Source organism: Mus caroli, chromosome 7, assembly GCF_900094665.2.
Source record: "Mus caroli chromosome 7, CAROLI_EIJ_v1.1, whole genome shotgun sequence".
NCBI lineage: Eukaryota > Metazoa > Chordata > Mammalia > Rodentia > Muridae > Mus > Mus caroli.
In genome coordinates, this window is record NC_034576.1 from 103,093,516 (window position 1) to 103,116,556 (window position 23,041).

Consider the following 23,041-nt stretch of genomic DNA (forward strand, 5'->3'; position numbering starts at 1 on the left):
TGGTGGCCAGCAGTAGCCAATGCCACCCTGCAACGGCACATGTGGCTTCCCACAAAATGGCATCAGAATTTAGTTTGTTCATAAGAACTAATACTGTACCCAGAGTATCTTTCCATCTGTCTCCTCAGTTGACCTTCCTGCCGCCCCAAAGAGCTGTAAGTGTTATCTTCCTTTTCCCAGTTATCACAGCCAGAGAAATTGATTTCATGTCAGTTATGGTGACTGTTAGTTTTCTGGGCACAGGCCTTTTGACCTGTGTATGGATCCAGATAGCAAGACCCATATTGTGCCTAAGAGCAACAAAAAGATGAGAGTCAAGAATTAAGATTGTGCCGGGCAGTGGTGGCACACACCTTTAATCCCAGCACTAGGGAGGCAGAGGCAGGTAGATTTCTGAGTTCGAGGCCAGCCTGGTCTACAGAGTGAGTTCCAGGACAGCCAGGGCTACACAGAGAAATGCTGTCTCGAAAAACCATAAAAAAATAAAAATTTTTAAAAAAGAATTAAGATTGCCAGAAATCAACAGAAAATTAGGTCAAAGGTGATTTTAATGAATGAATATTCAGTGCCAGATCCTCCACATAACTGGGCTGTTGATGTTCCTGCAGACCTATTAGAGATGCTTAGAAGTGACTGAGCAGGAAGATCATCTTATGGGTGACAAACGGATTATAAAAGGAGCGCATCTTTGATTTTATTCTCAGATTCTTTTTACTCCTTTTATTTCCTAGATGAAGCTCCATATCAGTGAAGACAAAGTAAACAAGCAGTGTCACTCGACCCGGTTTATAACAGAAATCCCTGTGTGTTCTGACTTGGCTGACTAGCATGAGTAGTTGATATCTGAATATCAGCATTCAGATTATCTGTCCACTAGCCAGAAAATGAGCTTAGTTTTATTGTTAGAATTTTTAATTTCATTCGTCTATGAATTCATTTATCCTTCATCCTCCAGCTAGTTAATGTATTTTTTTCTGTTGAGCCACTTACCTATTTGTCTTCTAAAACAGTCATATTTGTGCACACCTTTAATCTCAGCACTTGAGAGGCAAAGGCAGGCAGATCTCTGTGAGTTAGAAGCCAGCCAGGGCTACATAGTGAGAGCTGTTCTTAGAATAAATAAACATTTAAAAGATCACGTTGCTATGGCCACAGTGAAGTACATGGATGAGTCTCCTTCATATTCTGTGTTGACATGTTTAATGATCATTTCTCATTGCAGAGCTGAGCACTACCATTCTGCTCATCTTCTGCTACCGTCTGGAGTCACACTGAAAGAACCTGGCAACGGGGAAGGAGTCAGCGCATGGACTAGTGATGACTCCGGTTGGGCTGTGTGACATGTGTCTGTTCTCTTTCACAGTGGTGAAATTCCAGCAGCGATTTGTGTGTCCAGTAGAGTTTGGTGGCCCGATGATAGAGCACTGGTGGGATTCTAACCTCATCTTCCAAATTTATGCAAAGAAAACCCCACAGAAAAAGGTAACTCATTTGAGGCTTACCATTCACACTAGACACTCTGTTAGATAAACCAGTTCTGTCAAATCTAAGAATCAGAACAGCTCTGTGAGTTACGTTTCTCATCACCTTCATTTCTTAGAAGAAACTGAGCCTCAGCCAAGTTGAGTGACTTGTCTGAGATTCCTACTCTTAACGAAAGCAGGACCCGGGCATCGTGTAAGTTCTTGGTCCAGTCCCGTCTGCTCTGCTCTGGCTTGGGGTTTTGTTTTGTTTTTGTTTTTTGAGACAAGGTCTCATTTATGAAACCTGGGCTAGTCTTGAACTTGTAGTCCTCCTGCCTCAGTCTTTTAAGTACTAAGACTGCAGGTGCTTGCCAACCACACCTGGCGGAGCACATGCCCTGAGTGCCCATTCAAGTCGTGCAGTGGAGTCATCAGTGTAGGTTTTATATAGGCCTTAGCTTGAAGTTCTCCTTTTCATTTGTGGGCAAAGTACTTTCGTTACCCAGCCCACACCCAAAATAATAAATGTGTAGGTAGTGAGTCATCTGAGTGTTCCCGTTTCTATCGTGCACTTGCAGTGACCTCGAGGGCATCAGTAAGTTAAGTTGTGTGCAGCACCTTCACAGAAAGAGCAGCTGCAATGGTCCGACTCCATCGTTGGTGTGAGTGGGGTAATTGCCCCTTTTGTTTAGTGGTTCCCCCCCACCCCAAAATATAAACAGAAGCTCTTCTTAGAAAAACAGCAAAACAGAAAGAAGAGGGAGTAAAAAATCACAGAATTGTTCATCTATAAGAAAACAACCTCTGCAAACATTTGAATATATCTATATTGCATTTACCGAAACCTAGTTAATGGCTTTCTTTTTAATTATAAAATAATTTTACATTATTTTAAGAAACTTGAAAAATGTTTTTCCATTTGAATATCACCCACCAAGAAAGCAGAATTTGCCCATAGCCAAGGTAGAAACAGATGGCTCTCTGACATTATGTATTGTGTGTATGTGAATGTGTGTTACTAGGGATTGAACCTAGGGCCTCTAAAAGAGTTGACAAGTACTCTCTTCCTGAGACCTAGACGTAGTTTGACTTTTTAATCTTGATCAGGGTCTAACTGGGTTACCCAGGCTGGTCTTGAACTCACTCTGTCATCCACTGAACTTTCTGTCCTTCCTGAGCCTCCCAAGAAACTGAGGTTTCAGACCTGTAGGGCTAGACCTGCTGACGCGGTGATTTTTGGTTTGGTTTGGTTTGGTTTTGGTTTTTTGAGACAGGGTTTCTCTGTGTAGTCCTGGCTGTCCTGGAACTCACTCTGTAGACCAGGCTAGCCTCAAACTCAAAAATCCACCTGCCTCTACCTCCCAAGTGCTGGGATCAAAGGCATGCGCCACCACTGCCCAGCATGCTGACATGTTTTTCAACTGGATACAATATGGACTTTTATTTCATTTTTAGTAAAATAATTTCCCACATAATTTTATGCTTGGGGATTTATATAATGTATGTAATTTGTCAACTATAACAAGTGTTGCTCGTATTAAGCTTTCAGTGAGGTGGTAGTAGTGGTGCATTCCCGTCTATAATGCCAGCAGATGGGAGGCAGAAAGATCTCCTAGTGTATGTACATACAAGTCCAGGAGAGACACAGTTACAAAGTAAGACCTTATCTAAAAACAAGCAAAAGCAAAACCAACAACAAAATAAACACTTCGTGAACTGATCACTTTGATGGCTGCCTGTCATACAACTATATATGGATATGCCAAAATTAGCTGAATTGTTATGTATTAGAGCAGTTTCAACCTTCTGTTACTGAGATCCTTTAATACAGTTCCTCATGGCATGGTGACCCCAGCCATAAAGTTATTTCATTGTTATTTCATAAATGTAATTTTGCTAGTTATGAATCTTACATCCCTGATACATTGACACCCCCCCCCCAAAGGGGTTACAACCCATAGATTGAAAATCACTGCATTAGACATTTGGTTGTTTCTAATTATTAACTACTTTTAACATATGCAATTTATGCATATTTTATATGTTATTTCTCTAGTGTAAATTCCACAATTGGAATTATTGCAGCAAAAACCGTAAAGCTTCTCGTATTCCTTCCAGTGTCCTTTGTGAAGTTAGCACTGTATTCCAACTTGCTCATGTGACAGTCTTTTGCTCCTCCATAGCCTCAATAGCATCAGGCATATCAAGAGTGATTTCTTTCCTAGTCTTAAAATATTAGCTAAGGAATCCGACTGAAGAAAGCTAAGTTTTAATAGAGAAAGATATTTTTTGTGGCTTATGGAATCCACTGTAATCTTCTAGGGAGAAGTGGTTAAACCTAGAAGGGAGAGTGGAGGCTGGCAGGATGTGGAAGCATTGTCGGTCACATCATAATGGAGTTCTGTACTTCATAAGGCACTGTTCTCTCACAAGTCTCCAGAGCGTCACTTCAGTCAGCCTTCCCACCCCACCGCTCCTCCTTACACTTTTCTTTCCTTTTTCCGTCAGCCAGAAGTCATTGGATCTGCATCTCTCCCTTTGCGAGCTGTCATTCAGTCAGAGCTGCTTTCTTTCAGTAGCCAGCTTCCAGTGCAACAGGAAAATGGTCTGTGTTCCCTTGGCCCCCTAAAGGTACGTGGGTATACATCTCATAAGCCGTGGGTATTGCCTGAGCCCGTGAATTATTGCCTGCCACCGAGAATACAGCTGTGAACAAGTTTCCTGCAGTTGGGAGACCTCTGTCGAATTGCAGCAGAGTGTGGTGAAGGAAATAAATGTCTGGGAGGAAGCGAGGTATCAGACAAGCTCCACTAAGGAGCTGGTGTTTACAGTGATTTCTGAAAAGAAATGCACATGTAAAAGCTCTCAAGTGAAACTAAATAATTGTTACCACAGGATAACAAACAGGAGTGAGGTAGTACAAAACAGAGTGTACAGGCAGGTCAGAGTGAAAGTCAGATCTTTTTAGGTCAAAGCAATGTTCAAATTTGTGCCTGAGAGCCAAGGAAAAGGCACCAGAGCATTGAGTGACAGCTTTGATTTGTTGTTGTTGATTTCGTTGTTTCTGTACAACGGTACACTGTAGAGAGTGCGGAGGGAATGAGCACTGAAGCATCCTTCTGAAAAGGAATGCTGGGTGTTGGCCTAGAGCAGAGCTGTGGCAGGGAACAGAGGAGCAGCGTGCGTGCGTGCGTGCCTGGAGGAGCGAGTCCTGATGAAGGGTCCTTTCCCTGAGTTCCAGCATCCTGCTGTCCTAGGCAGGCCTTGACACAGCTTTGTTAGCTATTAAGTTTTTTGGTTTGGTTTTTGAGACAACATCTCAAAATGTAGCCCAAGGTGGCCAGAAAATCACTATGTAGTACAACCTTCCTTTAAAACCTACCATCCTCCTGCCTCAGACTACTGAACTCTGCAAAACTCTAGTAGGGTTTTTGAAATTTCCATACTCATGCCCTAAAACCTTCACTTTGCTTCTAACCGCACAAAGAATAAAGTATAGAACCCAGTGCATTTCCCCCTCCCCCTTCTCTACACATAGCCAAGTCAGACAGATGTGATCCAGGCTTGTCTAACCCATACCCCTACGGGTACATAGAGCCAAGGAAAACTGAGTGTGACCCAACACAAACAGTAAACTGACTTAAACCATGAAGGGATGTTTTGTCTGTTTTTATACCTCACCTGCATGGTGAATTTTATAAATGTCAACACCATGTGGTAATGTTAAAGAATTGTACATGAGTCACTGAAGTGCCATGCTGGCTCACGCCGCTCATCCGAAAACCCTCCTGAGTTTGAGATTGAGCATCTCCTGTGTAACCCAGGTTGGCCTGGGACTGATCATCCTCATCCAAGTTTGACCTCTCACCTGCTTGGTTCAGTCTCGACTAAGTCTAAGCAGGCCAATGCATCGGATTGATGAACTGGAAACTGTTTCTGTCCGGACTCGGTACCGGTGGTTCTCAACCTGTGGGTCATGACCCCATTAGGACTGACTGGCCCTTTCACAGGGATCATGTAGCAGATAGTTACACTACCATTCATAACATTAGCAAAGTTACAGTTAGGAAGTAGCAACAAAAACAGATTTATAGTTGGGGGTCATCACAACATGAGGAACTGTATAAACAGTTTGTAGCATTGTGAAGGTTGGGAACCACTGCTCTAGACATAGAAACTGAAAAGTACCAAACATGAATGAAGCCTGACAGAGCTTGGCTGTGGAAAGAAACAGTGTGTACTCTCTCCTCAGCAATTCACGGTTGTAACCAGTGACCACCCCTGGTCTTGAGAGCTGTTCACTGTCATAAGCACTCCTGAGCCTGCTCTGCCGGAGGCAGGCTTTCACTGTAGCTGGCCTGGAACTCACTCCTCCTTCCCTGTCTCTCCTTCACTTTCGTTTCTCCCTCCATGTATGCACGAATATGTAGTATAAATGTACACACGTGAAGAGTTTCTGAGCTATTTGAGAATAAGTTACGTCATGTCTGTTTCCCTCTGAACCCTTCATGTGGACTCCATGTATTTCCTGAAAACGATGTCATATTGTCCTTGAGTTTTAGAAACTCAACTTAACATATGGGATTTATCTATCTACAGCTTGGACTCATTTCGCCAGATGTGTCAATACTGTTTTCCTTTCTAGCAGGTTTCTTCTAAAGGAGAATTAATTTTCATTTCTCTCCAATTCCCTATGGTTGAAAGGGTTCCATAGCCCTTCTTATTTCAGAATTTTAGTAATTTTTAAGGTAAGTCGGTTATTTTATTTTGTAGATTATCCCTCTACTGGTTTACTTAAATTAATTTTTTTTTAAATTTGCTTTGTTTTTTGAAATGGTTTCATTACATACTCTCAAACTCTTGATTTTCCTGCTTCAGCCTTCCCAAGTCCAGGAATTACAGATGTGCTCTAAGGAACTAAGCCTGAATCATGTTATTAAGATAGATGTAAAATAGTGATTTCTTTGTTGTTTGCTTGTTGGTTGTGTTTTGAGACAGGGTCTCACTATGTAGCCCTGGCTGTCTTGGAACTCACTCTGTAGACCAGGCTGGCCTCGAACTCACAGATTGTTCCTGCCTCTGCTCCTGAGTGCTGGAGTTAAAGGTGTATGCCATGATGCTGGCTTAGGATGGTAGTCTCTTACTTCATGTTCCTTGTGCTTTTTATTTGTTCTCCAGTGGTGGGAGGAAAGGGTGTGGAACTTGGAGCTCTGTGCCCATCAGGCACAGGCTTTACCACAGAGCTGTATCCAGCTCTCTGAACATTTATTGATCGGCATTATTGTGCATAATTGTAAAGGCAGGCTACTGCTCCTTTCCAGGTTAATTTTGTGTTAGTGTGGACTCACAGATTCTGACGTTATTCAACGGGTTATATAATCCATTGCTCTTACTGATTCTGAGTTAGCCAATAGGAGCCTCTTCCGCTGGAGTCTGTCACTATACATGGCTCCATCCTTTCCTTAGCAGTTCCTTGATTCCTGGTAGTCGGTGATATTCCAGGTCATCACATACTGATACATAATCTGCCTGGCAAGTTGAAGTGTATACGTGTGTTGGTGCTGAGTATGGATAGATTCGTTCTTTACCTTGCTGTCAGCTCCAGCTGCAGACATTCTCACTGGTGTTTCTCCTTGTGTTTCCTAGGTCACCATGGAGCTTGTTTTAGGCAACAAGGATTTCACTGGAATCAGTGCTAAGTTAAGTAGCAGCACCCAACCTGCTCCAGTGTCTGCTGGTACAAGTTCAGATACGATGCTACCAGAGACAGGCCAGGAGACCGACTGTACCAGAAATCCACAGAGCTCAAATAAAATTCACGAGGAAACCACAAAGAAAACACAGAATCTAGTGCTCCCCGACCAAGAGTCGGCAAACTCTGTAGCCTCAAACTCTTCAGTCTTCGTGGCTATGCCATCTTGCAATTTAGTCCATCAAATAAATGGCTCAAATAAAGAAAGCGGTTTGCTGTTACATGTGCTATTGATGGTGCCAGATGGGAAAGATTTTGTTTTTGGAGAACGGGAGAAACAACCATCATGCAATGTTTATTTGAATTGCAAGCTTTTCAGCACAGAAGAAGTCACCAGATCTGTCGTCTCGTGGGGCACAGCACAGCCTGTCTTTAATTTTTCTCAGGTAACATATGTTTCATGTCCTTTAGTGGTTTATCGAGGCAAGAGACAAGTGTCTCCTAACTAATGCTTTTCTGCCTTGAGCATCTAGGCTTCGTACTGGAAGACATTCTTGATGATCTGCTGTGCTATAGTCAGGAGAGGAATCAAGGGCGTGGCCCAAAGTTTTGATCTCTGCCACTGCTCTGTTTTCCCAAGTTCTAGATTCTATTCCTTTCTGCTGCTTTTAAAACTTTACCAGTTAAACTCCCCACCTTTCTATTCTCTCTAAGCTCTTTAGTTTTATTTGTTTGTTGGTTTATTTTTTAAGTTACATATTTTTTCTCTTTTTTTTTTCAATATCTATCTGTTGATTTTCTGTAGAATTTAGGGCTGATGTCTTTTTTTCTTTCTCTCTTTCCCTTTTTTTTTTTTTTTTTTTTTTTTTTTTTTTTTTTTTTTTTTTTTTTTTGACACTGATTATTGAACCTAAGGCCTCATATTCATTAGGCAAGTGCTATACCACTGAACTACATCCCAGCCACTCTGGTTTTCTTCCTGACTCAGCAGCTGATTACTTTCAGTGTTCAGGCCAGGAGAAGCCCTAGTCCATTTTCCTTAGCACCTAACCCTCAAGAGCCTGGAGGCCCCGGGGAGTTTAGAGGTCAGGTGAGGTGGGGCTGTGAGGACATCCCCATGGAGACAGGTGGGGTGGGCAGGAGGCGTGGGATGTGGAGCAGTCGGAGGGTGAATGGAGGGTGCTCAGGGAATGGAATATGGAGTGTAAAAAAATAAATTAAATTTAAAAAGATATTTTTTTAAAAAAAGGAGTTGGGTGTGTTTGGCAGGCACCCCTCCGTTAAGAAAAGGATAAAGGCCCAGGCACATTCTCGATCCTCTAGCTTTAACTGTTAGCCCTCACTTGCTGCTCTTGCTGTATCCTATCCTTCTTTTCTCCCTGTTCTCTGTGGACACGTGTTTCCGCTGCTTCAGCCTCACTCTGTGTCAGTAACTTCCAATCAGTACTTCACTTAGACATTTCCCTCGGGTCAGCTCTGATTGTTGGTTGAATGTCTGCACCTGGGCATCTCTAAAGCACTTTAGCATTGCCTAACATGCACCAGGTATTCAATAAGGATGTGCAAATGAAAGAGTTCAAAAATGTCTAACCACTTGGGGTCCTTCAAACTGGTGGCCTCTTGGCACAATTATCCATTGATAGAGCAGCTCTTGGCTGTAGATCCCTGGTTCCTCTACCAGCTCGTTTATTCTAAAAGAGCTGTATGTAGAGAATCCAGATGAGCAGCTGCCTTTGCTATTTGCTGTAACATTGCTAAACAGAGAGGGTTTTGCATCAGTTTGTTTTATTAAATGCTGTCCAGGCACTGGGTTGACAACCTTCTATAAAGGGTTCACTCTTTTTCCAGACAGTAGATATCTTTGTTGTAAACAACCCTTTCCCCACGCTGCAGAGAGGGCTCTTGTTAGGACATTGCAGTACTCTTGTGGAAGATCTGAGTTTTGTTCCTAACACCCACATGCGGTAGCTCACAATGGCCTATAACTCCCAGGCCTCTGCCCTCTTTAGTACCTGCACACATGTATACACACCCACACACAGACAATACACACATACACTTAATTGAAAATAACAAAAGTTTAAAAATGTAAAGTACACACATCTTTCAGCAGATTTGAAAATGGATCACTTTGCCATAGAAGGTTGGGTAAGTTTGATTGGCGCCATATTTGACTTGCCTGACAACCTTTGCTGTGTCCCTACATGAGCCCTGTCATTAGAGAGAACCCGTGCTGGCTTGTATCTGTCTTTTGTGTGTTAGTCTCTTATAGCAGATGTGCTTCTATGAGGATACAGACTAGGTTTTATTTTAATATCGTCAACATAGTACTGTGTGGGCACATAGTAGGCTTTCAGGAAACACTTGTTGAATAAAGGTATAAATTGTTTCAGCTGTGGAAATGTTTTTTTTCCTGATTGTTCTCCCCAGGTGATCCCTGTCTCTCTGACTTCCAAATGCCTGGAGAGACTTAAGAACAATGTGATGATAATTGAAACTTGGAACAAGGTGCGGAGCCCAGGACAGGACAAGCTGCTCGGGCTAGTGAAACTGCCACTCCATCAGTTTTACATGTCATTCAAGTAAATACGACCTTTTGGAGTATTCTTCATTTTGCATCTTTAACTTTATAAGGACTGAAGATGCATGGTTTAGATATGCCAGCATGAGTAGAATCCCGCAAAGAGCCTTTCTCAGTTTCAGCCTCTTCCTGCTCTCCTGTCATCTCCTGAGATTTCTAATTGCTTTGGCACTAGGCATGGCTGTGTTGTAATTGTTGTATGTTTTACAACAGCACTTTTATGTGCATTATCTCACTAGAGTTTCACTGTTAACTCACGAGTGTTATCATGGTCCTTATTTTACAAATGAGGAGAGTTGCCCTGGAACTTTGAGAATTCAGGTCTCTGGCTTCTTTTTCCTCATCTCTAATATGAGGGTGAAGCTGGGTCTCCTGTCTCACTTGTGCAGCAGACATGAGGATCTAGTGAGAAATGCATGGACTAAGTAAGTAGTTAAGATGGTTATATTGAACATAACCAGGCTGAGGAGTACCGCTGGAACCATGGATGCCAGTCTCTGTTCTTGCCTCTCAGTGCGCCACCACCACTAGTGCACATGGACACACACACACAGACACACATACACACCACCACTTTTTAGTTTTGAAACTCATCTGACCTGTTATCCTTCCTTCTCTTCTTATCCTATTAGATTCCATTCTTTGTTGATCAAGTACAAACAGTAGTAGCTACCAATTACTGAGCATGTGCTATGTGCCAAGTGCCTTGGTGGTATTTAATGGGTTTTCTTGGTTTAGTGCTAACAACTCCCTTCTTAGGGCGATTTAACAAGCCCCTCTGAAGTCCTGTTGCATTGCAGACGCTGGACTTGGACTTAGTGCCACAGTGATACAGGGATAAGTTGGACTCATTAGCAGCCCTGCAATTACTGTGGATTGAATTTACCTGCCTTGTAATTTTAGTTTGGTTACTGACAGAATCATATTTTTTAAGTCCATTCATTAATTTATTTTTTCTGGTTATCAATCCATTTCTAACAAGCTGAGATGAGCCAAGTAAGCAACTCTGATATTACTGGTGATTGTTATTTGCTTATTCACAATATCTTACTCCCTAGAGACCCCAAGATTTCTCGACTGCTGCTTGATGCCAGGTACCCAGTTGTTGCTGTCGACAGCTACATGCCTGTGATTGATGTGTTCTCAGGCCACCAAAATGGGAGTCTTCGAGTGTTTTTAGCCATGGGTTCTTCAGCTCAGATAATGATGCTGCAAAGATTAAAGAATGAGGAAGGAACACTCCCTCCCTTCAGTCCTAGGCCAGCCCATTTCCTGGACCAGCCACCTGTAGCATCTGTTGCTATGGTAAGGATCTAACACTGTAGTTCATAGGAGCTCTCTCATTTTCTCTTAGACACTTTAGTGAAACCATTGCCTAATGAAACAAGGCTCCAGTAAACGATATAACTTGTACCCCAGTACTTGCTTTATTCTGGGTGGGGCAAAGTGCGTGTATGCATGTACAGATTATTTGTATAAGTGCTTGGGTCTCATTCTTCAGGAGCCCTCCCTCACCTTTTATGCATGTGTGTGTGCTGTATGTGTATGCTACATGTCCAGGTAGAGGCCAGAGGTCAGCACTGGCTGGTTCTCTATTGTTCTCTACTTTGATTTTGTAATAATTTTGTTTTGTTTTGTTTTGTTTTCTGAGACAGGGTTTCTCTGTGTAGCCCTGGCTGTCCTGGAACTCACTCTGTAGACCAGGCTGGCCTCTAACTCAGAAATCTGCCTGCCTCTGCCTCCCAACATGCTGGGATTAAAGGCATGTGCCACCACTGCCCAGCGTAATAATTTTTTCATCTTCTATGTTTGGGTGTTTTGCTTGCATGTACATCTGGGTACCATATATGTACTTTATCCCAGAAGAAGGCATGAGATCCCTTGAACTGGAGTTACAGACATTGTAAGCTACTGGGTGGATGCCAGGAATCACCCTAGCCCTCTAGAAGAGCATCCAGTGTTCATAACTAATGAGCCATCATCCGAGCCCTTTTTACCTTTTGTTGATTTGCTTTGTTTAGTTTTGTTTTTAAGACAGGCTTTCTCAGTGGGCCCTGGGACTCAACAATTAGGCTAGGCTGACTCGCCAGTGAATCCAGGGGTCCACCTGCCTCTGCCTCTAATACTTGGATTCCTACCACAGGCCACCTCACTAAGCTATCTCCGCAGCCCCACAAGCCCAGCCTGGTCCTGTGGTTAAAAGCACTTGCTGCTCTTGCAGAAGTCTCAGATTCAGTTCCCAGCACATACACCAGCTCATAACTCCCATACCTCCACTTCCAGGGCGTCCAGCACCCTGCACACATGTACATGTAGATACACATACACACACATAACTCCACTTCCAGGGCGTCCAGCACCCTGCACACATGTACATGTAGATACACATACACACACATATAAACAAATCTTTAACTAATATGGAAAAGACTGGATTTGAGCTCAATACCACAAAGAAAGAAAAAAAGGAGAAAGAAAGAAAGAAAGAAAGAAAGAAAGAAAGAAAGAAAGAAAGAAAACAAACCAACCTGTTGGGACAACCAAGTACTCCTCCTTCGGTGTAGTAAATTGTCTTCTGAGAGACAGCACCCGAATGTGAGGCTGTCAGTCTCACCATACTTGTTGGTAAAGTCCGTGTGGTAAAGTAACAGTTGAAGTGCCTTGCTTTTCACTGGTAACCAGGAAGTAACTTATTTTATACATTGCTGTACAATTGAGAAGGCATATTGGCCCACGTTTCCATGTTTAGTTTCATAATAGCTGCATAAAGTTGGTTTTGTCTTTTTTTTTTTATAGGCGATAAAACAAAATTAAAGTGATTATATTAATTGTCTGAGGTCATAAGTTGGGGTTTCTGCTAATTGGAAATTAAATAAAAAGCATAGGTAAGGAAGCACCTATAATATCCTTGAGTCTTTTTAGGTGATATATGGCTCTAAGCTTACAATATAGACTCATAAATCTATTAATTCCATACTGAAAGTGAGGACATGATTCTTAGGATACATTCATGGAGGAAACCTTTGGGAAATTTGCCCACATGGTTGGACATCTACATATTTAACTGTTTCCCTCTCACCCCATCCTTCACTGAGATCTCCATCAGTAGAACCAAACTGTTAAGTTTGCTCTAATGCCATATGGCCAAATTAAGGAGCTATCTATCATGATAGCTCTGCCATTTTTCCCCCTGTGGGGATCAAATTGAAATTGTAAACTTTCTATTTCCCAAAGAGGATTTTTAAACCAGTATTATTTACATATGTTTTTAGGTTTCAAAACAAAATAATTAATGTAGTTTCCTCTAGATTTATTTGATTTGTAGTTAGGATATTATTTAAAACCTACATTCTCACTCTTACTTGAACCCTGAATTCTTCCTTTGAAGAACTGGTTGCTGGTGTCTGCCAAGGCTGTGTAAGTTAGTGCTATAAAGAACATGGGCTGCATGGCCAGGCAGCTTGTGAGCCTGGGCTGCAGTTATTAGTCGTTCGTGTTAACCAGCTAGTACAAGGGAAGTGCAGATTTAGTACCTGCGCATGGTAAACAGTAAGCACACAGCAGTGGTTATGAAGTAGTACCCTTAGCACCCATGTGCTCAGTACCTCTCCAAGTATCAGCTTTGTCCCCAGCTTGTTTATAAGTAATAGTTAACACCTGCTTGCTTCAAATATGTGTCCTTTCTCCTATAAAGGAAGTCATGTGTCCTACTCAGTGTTCTAAGAGCTCTTAGGAATGACAGATGTTAAATTTCTGAGACTAAGGTCTTCTTTGTTCCATTCATGCACAGAATCATATTTATGGACTTCCTAACATTGTCTCAGTCATCTATGGTCTAGGGAGAATCCTGCTTGTTCTAGACACACTGAGCAGCTGTGAGAGTTACATGTAGATTTCTTCTGTTAGGTTTCTTTGCAAGGGTGTTCTAAACATGTTTATCTTCAAAGCTGACCAGGATCTGTTTTATTTCATAGCCAGAAAAACAAGGAACCCGGTTGATGGAGCACCACTTTGAGTTCTGTGTGGTGATGGTTAAAGGGCTGACGCCCCTTCAGGCAACAGTCTGGGGAGAAGCAGATTGCTACGTCCAGTACTACTTTCCATTTCAAGACTCCCAACCCAGTGTGCTCCAAGGACCCGACTTCCTTGAAAATGGTAGGCTGGGAGACCGCGTCTTGTCATTCATGCTTGGTCCTTGTTTTGCACATACTTAGAAATTTTGTTTTTCCTGAGTGGATTTTGTCTTGTTAGTTGTTCCCAATCTCACCTAGATAATGACATAAGAGATGGCCTAATGCTTTTTAACTAGTTACCTTTTTGACATTGTCATAGTATTCATAGTATGTATTCAGTTGCATTAATAGCATGGAATAACACATTCATACACCTTTTCTTTGTGTACTTTGCTGCTTGTGTTGAGTTAGAGAACATGCCAAGGTTTCCCCAACCTCTGGTTTTGGAAGGTTTGGACAAGGTTTCTCAAGCAGAGTCTTCCCGGTGCACTCTTACCGTTGCTTCAGCACTTCCGCTGGAGAAGCAAGTAACAAGCGTGGATCAGTTCTCTGCCTAAATCTGCCAGTTACAGTTACTTATATGTCCTTCTTTACACGCTTACTCGTGTGAGCGCACGCGTGTGTATGTGTGTGTGTGTGTATGTGTGTGCGTGCACGCGCACGCGTGCACAGAGAGAAAGAAGCCATTAAGGGACTTGCCTGGAGTCACCTCATTAACAACTGTAATCCCAGCACTTGGAAGGCTGAGTCAGGAGGTGAGAGCTCAAGGCCAGCCTGGGACACCTTATAAGACACTCATCTCAAGAAAATGAAAGAGTTAAAAAAAAAAAAAGACCTAGACCCAGAGCCCAAGTTTCTCTCACTGTACTTCCCCGCCCTCTCAAGAACTAACCCAAGGTGGGATTTTGCTTTGTTTGAGCTCCTCTGTTAGGAAGGAGTGTTCATCATTCTGTGTGTCTGTCTACCAGATGCTACCAATATATTATTCTAGAGTTCAAAAAAGAGACTTATGTACAGGATATATTAGAAACTTTTAAAAATGACGTTTAACAAAATGGGGCTAGCAATGTAGCCCAAGTGGTAGAGCGCTTGCTTGCCTAGTATGCACAGAGCCCTGGGTGTGATCCTCAGCACCACGGAAGTCAGACACAATGATGCTCACAAGTACTCCCAGCCTTGGGAGGAGGAGGAAGGAGGACCAGAAGATCAAAGTCATCCTTGGCCACGTGGCAGGTGTGAGGAGCCTCAGCTCTGAGGCTGTCTCCACATAAATAGTCTGGCAGTACTGCTCAGCAGCTGAATACCGAGCTGGCATGTACAAGGCCCCAGATTTAACCCCAAGTACCACACTGAATGAATGAATTAATTAATTAATTAACTCATGGGCTAAAGAGCTGACTTGAAATTTATCTAGAGATATACAAATAAGTACTTAGAAAAATACTATATTAGTCTGTTTTGGTGATAGAACAAAATGTCTGAAACTGAAACTTTCAGAAAATAAGAGAGGTCAGTCTAGCTCAGTATCCCCCATCACTTTGGCCTTCACTGAGGAGCCCCTCCATTGTATCACAGTGATTGATAAGCCAGATCAGAAGGCCATGTGCCAGAAAGGCCAAGTCCATAGGGTGATATCACTTTGTACCAGCTTATTCTTGAAAGACCTAATTTAGTCCAAAAGACTAGCAGTAGTCCCTTCAGAGAGAAGCAGGGTCAGTGGGCTTGCCACTTCCTTCCAGATCTTATTTCCTATGTTGCCACCACCTCACAACATAGCCACACTAGGGACTGAGTCTGAGGCTCGTGAAGCTTGGCGCACAGATCATAGCCAGACAGTGAGCATCATCAGTCTTTAAAGAATGCAAATGGAAACCTTCAGGAGCGCTCCTCCCCACAGACACAGGCATAGTTGTTTAAGAGACTATGAGTGCTTGACGGGACATGGAATATTTGAGCACTCGTATTCTGCTCACCAGAAAAGGTTTCTGTTGAGTATTATCATGGTACTTACTGCACCATAGCCACAGGAAATGTTAGTGGGAAGATGCATTTCTAGCAGAACTGGGACCTACTGTCTAATGCCTTCAAGGTGTCCATATCCTCATCTGTGTTCTCAGAAATAGCATGAGGATAGAGTTGAATGATACATATGTAAGTCAGTGTGCTGCACATAAAGCACCCATTGACATGTTCAATATTCTCAACTGCTTCTCTTTCCTGAAGGAATTACGCTGAAGCCCTTTAGAACTTCAACCACACTGTGTGTCCCAGATCCCGTCTTTAATAGTGAACACCATCACTCTCTCCTGTTGCCGACTGACGTTCCAGTGCAAAGGCTCCTGCTGAGTGCCTTCTCCTCCCAGGGGCTGGTGCCTGGAGGAGGAGTCCAGTTTGAAGTCTGGTGCAGGTACAGTATGGACAACCCAATCTCCATACATAGGAAGGAAGTGCCCAGTCCTAAGGCCCTGTCCTTGGCCAGGTGGAACTATTGTAAGAAGCCCAGCAGAACGCTCTTGCTTTCCATTGTTTACATCTGACAGTAGCTTGTGGCTGGAACTGACAATATGTTAGGCTCTTCTGAGCAATCGTGCCTCTACTTGTACCCTATAGTAGGAGCAAAGCCTCCTTGCTTTACCTCCCACTTCGGTTTACAGATAGTGTTTCCCATCCTTGGTATTCGTTCACCACTGTGTTTACTTGGGTCTTTATCATATGAGGCCTAACTACTGGGACAGCCTTCCAGCTGCTCTCCCCATCTCTAAGCTGCTTTTCCCACCATCAGAAAAAAACTGTCCTCACAAAACAATGTTACAGGCACTGGGGGGTTTCCAGAAGGATGGTAGTCTGATTGTAAATGTTTAGCCCTGCCCCAGCATCTGTTTACACCGCCAGGTAATCTACAAAATGACTAAGAGAATACAAATGAATGTAAAGGAAGGAGAATGGGATCATAAACAGCACTGTCACATGACACAAATATTCTCTACAATCAGGTGGAAACCAGACACAAAATAGATTTTTTTACAGCCGCCTAGGAGTTAGTGTGACATGGAAAGGAAATAGAGTGGGTACCCACAGAGTCTTGTCCTACTGAAATTAGAACATCACAGACCTAGAAACAAAGATGAGCCCCAGGGACCAGGGAGCGACCCCCCTGCCCTGAAGAAGGCCCAAGGCACATGCAGAGTCTCATGCAGAAACCTATAGGAAGCAGAGCTTTGTCACCCTGAACCAAGGGTGTGGATTTATAAGGTTGCTTCCATGTGATGGGTAGTGTATCCAGCCAGCACAGCCACCATCGTATACCACTAGTCCCAAACAGCTGGCCTCAGAAGGTAACTCACTACTGAAACCTGATCACTGGGGCAGACTGCAACTTATCCACCTGATCATTCTAGCTGGCATGTTGTGCTTTTGTGGTTTTCAGATACTATTATCCTAACATAAGGGACCAGATGGTTGCCAAAGGAACCTTGCCATTATCAAGGATCTGTGCCATGGTAACCATGCAGTACCGTGAAGATGTGGGAATGCAGAGCTTTAATCTCCCACTAACCTCCAGACTTGAGCACAGCAGAGAACTGAAGAACCAGTCGTCAGGTAAGTGAAGACTTTATATGTCTTTCCTTTTCAAAGGCACTGTATGTAAATTTCTTTTTCTAAATTAATGAGTCTTCACTTTGGGGGTATTTACTGTTTTGCATCTCACCCACTCTTAGAAAAATGGGTATAGAATATATATTGCAGCTTTGCACATAATTTTAGAAAACTCCCAGTTCCATGGACTCTGAATAAATGTTGCTTGTCTCATTTTACCTTGAACTGTTAAACATGTAAAAATCCCTCTTAGCATAAATGCTGAAGACTTTCTAGGTACACGAGAAAGTTATTCTAAGCCAACATGAGCAGAAGTGGGACTGGTGGGATGTGATGAGCTCGGACTGTGGATTGACTGTAAGGAGAAGGTTAAAAAACGTTTTTGATGTGTGTATTCACTCGTGGGGAGGGAACACCTGCCAGGGAACGTGTGTGGGAGTTAAGATTTTATTTTATGTGTATTTATGCCATCCATAGGTGTGCCATATGCATGCAGAACCCTCCAAGGTCAGAGGAGGGAGTCAGATGCTTTCAAACTAGAAGTACAGGCAGTTGTGAGCCTCCACACGAGTCTAAGAACTGAATGTGGGTCCTCTGCAAGCAACAAATGCTGAGCCACCGCTCCAGCCTCAAGAGAAGGCTAACAAGATGGCTCAGCATCTGCTGCCAAGTCTGATCATCTTAGGCAGACTGCAAGTTATCCACCTAATTTTTCTAGCTGGCATGTTGTCAGTCAGTCCCCAGGACCTACTTGGTAGAAGTAACCAACTCCCACAAATTGTCTCTGACTTTCACACTTAACCTCTCCCCACCCCAGATAGATAGATAGATAGATAGATAGATAGATAGATAGATAGATAGATAGATCTTGAAAGATAAAATAGAACTTGAAAGAGCTTAACAAGAAGAATTTGGCATTTTAAATGGTATTATAAGCAGCTGTGATTGCAGTCATCCTCCTGTCTCCCTGGCTAGGAGCTGATGGTTTAGAGGAACAGAGATCCTTCCAGCGAACCTAGTAGTCTTTCTCTTCCTGTTTTCATTCATCAGGTTTCCTGGATGTGGGTTTGAGGTACCGGCGTAGCCCAAGAACAGCAGAGGGAATTCTTGCTGCCCGAGCTGTCTCCATCTCAGTCCAGATTATCAGAGCCTGTGGTCTTCAGGCAGCAGCCAAGTAAGTCCACCTTAGAAAAGTGCTTCTTAAACCTTCCTGTGGTGCAGTCTACACAGCATGATGCTCTCATGTGTGTGACTGACTGAGACCTTCCTGAGGTGCAGTCTATACAGCATGATGCTCTCATGTGGGTGACTGACTGAGACCTTCCTGAGGTGCAGTCTATACAGCATGATGATCTCATGTGGGTGACTGACTGAGACCTTCCTGAGGTGCAGTCTATATAGTGTGATGCTCTCATGTGGGTGACTGTCTTGTGAAAAATTTCCATTTCACTAACCATGACTTTCTGTTAAAGAAAGCATTTCAGAATTTCAGGAAATCACTTGTAGTCTCTTATACTGTTATTGCAAATTCGTCTCTTGACTTTGCAACAACTTTGTGTTCTCTCTTCTTAGTCCCCTACTACCATGGCTATGCACTGTACCCTCAAACCATGCTGTGCACTGGCTGCATGTCCGTCTCTAGATCACATCCTCTTTTCCCCATCTTGTACTCATTCCATGTGTTCTCAACATAATGGCCAATAACTTATTAAAACTAGCTCCAATTTTTACCACGTGTCTCCTAAAAGAAAGCCACAGGGCTAACTTTGGCCTGGAGAGATGGCTCAGTGGTTAAGAGCACTGACAGCTCTTCCAGAGGTTCTGACTTCAATTCCTAGCAACAACATGGTGGCTCACAACCATCTGTAATGGGATCTGATGCCCTCTTCTTGTGGGTCAAGAGAATAACAGTGTACTCACATACATAAAATAAATAAATCAAGAAAGAAAGAAAGAAAGAAAGAAAGAAAGAAAGAAAGAAAGAAAGAAAGAAAGAAAGAAAGAAAGGAAGGAAGGAAGGAAGAAAGGAAGGAAGAAAGAAGAAAAGAAAGGAGGGAACGAAGGAAGGAAGGAAAAAAGAGAAAGGAAGAAAGCCACAGTCCTTGTAGTGTTGTAAGGGTCCTCTATCATCATTGTAACCTCTGTTTCTCCACTCCAGTCACTGGCCCTCTTGTTGCTTCTGAACACATTAAGCACATTTCCCCACTCAGGTCCCTTGTCTCCTGTTTATTCTGCCCAGTCCCTCTCTGTAGGGGAACAGTGTGGCTGTTCCCTTCAGCTCTTTGCTGTTATTTCTCTTGGCCTTAATATTCTTCCTCTTGCCTGTTGCATCTCTGCAGCCCCCCTTTCCTGTTAGCACCCAGGTTGTAACGCATGCTGCTCTGTTTCTATTGGGCATGTGTTTTCCCACATTGGACTGTCAGTTCCTCTAGTTAGAAACTTTGTGAAATCCTCTCTGCACCCCACATATCACATGCTTGAGCTCTGGCAACAAGAGGCACTAATAGAAGTACACCAGGCTCTTGCTTCAAACTAGCTCACTTTTTTTTTTAAAGATTTATTTATTTATTATATGTAAATACATTGTAGCTGTCTTCAGACACTCCAGAAGAGGGCGCCAGATCTCGTTACGGATGGTTGTGAGCCACCATGTGGTTGCTGGGATTTGAACTCTGGACCTTCGGAAGAGCAGTCGGGTGCTCTTACCCACTGAGCCATCTCACCAGCCCCTAGCTCACTTCTAATATGAGTTCAAGAAGAAAACAACTTCCCCTAACTTCCTCTCTTTTTGTGACTGAGTCAGATTGTTCACCTGGAACTTTCCTAGTCTCTAAATGTGTAGCTGGGTGACTGCCGTGTGAGGCCTGATGCTGAAGCAGCTGATGAAGGCTCAAAGTAAACCACTCCTTATTAAACTCTCCAAGTAGATTTTGCTAAGATCCCAGCAACATCTTAGTGTTTGTCAAAACGCTTTCAGGGCAGTAAAATGGCTCAGTGGGTTAAGGTATTTGTTACCAGGCCTGATGATCTGAATTTAATCCCTGGAATGCACCATATAGGAGAAAACAACCGCTAGAAGTTGTCCTCTGACCTCAGTGAGTGACACACAAAAATAGATAATGAAAATGTAATAAAAATAACTTCTTTCAAGCAATATTTATAAATTTTATTTTATTTGATGTGTGTGTGTGTACCATGTTCATTCAAATACCCTTGGAGTCTAGAAGAAGGTGTCTGAGCTAAAGTTAGTTATAGGCAGTTGTGGACCACTCAGTGTGGGTTCCAGGAACAGAACCAGGATTCTCTACAAGAGCTTGATGAGCCTTCTCTGACCCCAAATACCAGAGCTAATAAAATTGGTCATAATCATCTGCCAATAACAAATGACACTAAAGGCGCTGCACTAAGATCACAGGTATCAATTTCATTGACTAAGTTGGGTTTACTGCTAATTGCAGTGACAGGAAGTAAACACCAGGGGGAAGCAGAGAAGGCCGCAGAGGACTTGGAGCATCTAACTGGGAGTTGCTCCTCTGGGAAAGGGCTCAAAGGAACACCACTTTGCTGCATTGTCTTTCTTATTAAATTCTATCGAGAAGAAGGTCAGGCGAGGAGACGAGAGTCAAAGTTGAACCTGTTAAGCTACAAGGGTCACCCAGGCTATGCAAGAGTGTTAGGCTTACAGAGTGATCTTGCTTTGGTATGTTCTAAAGTAAGATAGTAAAGAAATCTAGTTTTTGTCTCACTTTATTATTATGACAGGGTAACCTTATATCCAGTATCTCAGGGTAGTTTTTAATCAGGTTACTCCCTACATTAAAACTTTTGAGTTTCCCATTGTTAGTAGCAGTGGTATCCCAGTTTTAACTGAGCATTTTAACTTAAAAGTTAGCATAGTTTCAAGTTGGGGTGTGCTTTTTTATGTATAAATTATCTTCATGTACTTCTATATTAATATGCTAAATACATTATGAAAAGTATCCTACAGATAAACTTTAGTACATATAATAACAAGTTTTAATATTTTCTTCCAGCTTTTTACCCCCTGAACCTCCATGCAAATGTGCAGTCATATCTAGGTTGCTAAGAGAGCACATTATGGCACTGCCAAAAGCCTAGCTAGAGAGCTGTTGGTAAGCATGCCCAGGATTGTGTCAGAATAGCAGAGATGATTCCTGGGCACACAAGCAGATTTCTAATGTGTCGGGGTAACTTATTCTCATCTCCTTTTGTCCCCTACAGGGCGTTGGCTGAGCAGGACCCCGCTTTACAGTTTAGCGCCACCGTTGGAGTCAATGCTTCTGTCACCGCTCATCTCTCATTTCTGCCCAAGGGGGAGCAGCGCCAAACCCGCCCTGTGGCCTGCTCCTTCTGCCCTGAGTTCTCCCACCACATTGAGTTCACGTGTAACCTGGTGACTCAGCACTGTAGTGGAGAAGCCTGCTTCCTGGCAGAGCTGTTGGAGTTTGCAGAAATTATTTTTGCTATCTATCATGAAAATACCAAATCAGGTAAGCACCAGATGCCTTCAGAGCCACATAAGGCTCTCTTTCGGATGGCATGTTCCTTCCTAGGCAATACCTGAAAACTCGAGAAGTAGGAGTTATAATCTTTACAACTTCCAAAGGGCAGAGCAAAAGTAAGACGTGACATGTTCATGAAAGAGTGTTCAGATGTTAGTGCGTGAGTGTGAGTGAGAGTGGTTCTGTGCTCGGGAGGTTTGTGCACTTTCCTGTGTGCCTGCAAAAGGAAGGTGTGATTAACAGCCTGAAAGACCCTCAGACTCTGACTAGCATGGGAGCAGGAGAATCCCTAATGCATTGGCTCAGCCCTGATGTATGTGTAGAACTGAAATGTTCTAGGAGTCTACTGTAAACAAGCCTCAGTGCCCACCAGTAACTCCTCATTTTTGCTTCACTTAACAGTCAGTGATATAACCAGTATCCAGTCGTGCAAAGATTATCTGCTTGGAATAGTAAAGGTTCCAACGAAAGATCTGCTGGTCAAAAGATCTGGTAAGGATGTTGTCATGATGAGGTAATTCTGTCTAGCTCCCATTGCAAAATAAATACACAAGGAATTCTGTCCCCTAACACATGCTGTGAACTCACCAAGGTACCTCACAGTTCTCACAGGCATGGTAAAAACTGTCCCAATGTCAGAGGTCATACTCACCCTACTTTAGGAAAACTGGTGCCATGTTGAGAAGACAGTAGCAGTACCTCTGCATCTATGGCATGACGTAACATCTTTCCTCGGGCTTTGTTTGACCTTACAGTAAACTTCCAGCAGGACAAAGAAGCACTGTTTCCGTTAGACGAGATGATCTCAAAGAAGCTAATTGGCCAGAACCACATTGCTATTGCGTTTGCGTTTTCACAATTTGCAGTGTAGTCATTATTTACCCATTCCTTTGCCTCTCTGTTCTCCACTACAGTAGAATAAAGATAACATAGAGGCCTGAACAAACAGGCCCGGCCTGGCACTGGGCCCAGGATACAGCTTCTTGCTCCATTCCCTTTCCTTTGCACTCACAATACCAGGGCAGTGTTTCAGATTCTATAGCACTTCCCTTCAAAGCACTTCCTCAACCATTGTTTCATTTAGCAATAGACCAACTTAGTAAATAAGATCACTATGGGCGATTAATGAATTATCCAGAACAAACCACTAGTTTGGAGTCTAAACCAAGGAA

At 42.9% G+C, this 23,041-nt stretch overlaps 1 protein-coding gene across 4 annotated transcripts in view; it reads left to right on the forward strand.

The window, feature by feature from the left end:
• The window catches only part of C2cd3 (C2 calcium dependent domain containing 3), a 99,396-nt gene that overhangs the window by 37,151 nt on the left and 39,204 nt on the right, over positions 1 to 23,041 (forward strand). For all 4 annotated transcript variants that reach the window (XM_021165953.2, XM_029479229.1, XM_021165954.2 and 1 more), the window contains 11 exons: positions 1,364 to 1,482; positions 3,972 to 4,094; positions 7,110 to 7,601; positions 9,586 to 9,737; positions 10,795 to 11,041; positions 13,711 to 13,891; positions 15,973 to 16,156; positions 17,177 to 17,349; positions 18,397 to 18,520; positions 21,589 to 21,857; positions 22,272 to 22,361. In XM_021165953.2, coding sequence (XP_021021612.1) covers positions 1,364 to 1,482; positions 3,972 to 4,094; positions 7,110 to 7,601; positions 9,586 to 9,737; positions 10,795 to 11,041; positions 13,711 to 13,891; positions 15,973 to 16,156; positions 17,177 to 17,349; positions 18,397 to 18,520; positions 21,589 to 21,857; positions 22,272 to 22,361 — 2,154 coding nt within the window. The remainder of the gene's footprint in view (positions 1 to 1,363; positions 1,483 to 3,971; positions 4,095 to 7,109; positions 7,602 to 9,585; positions 9,738 to 10,794; positions 11,042 to 13,710; positions 13,892 to 15,972; positions 16,157 to 17,176; positions 17,350 to 18,396; positions 18,521 to 21,588; positions 21,858 to 22,271; positions 22,362 to 23,041) is intronic.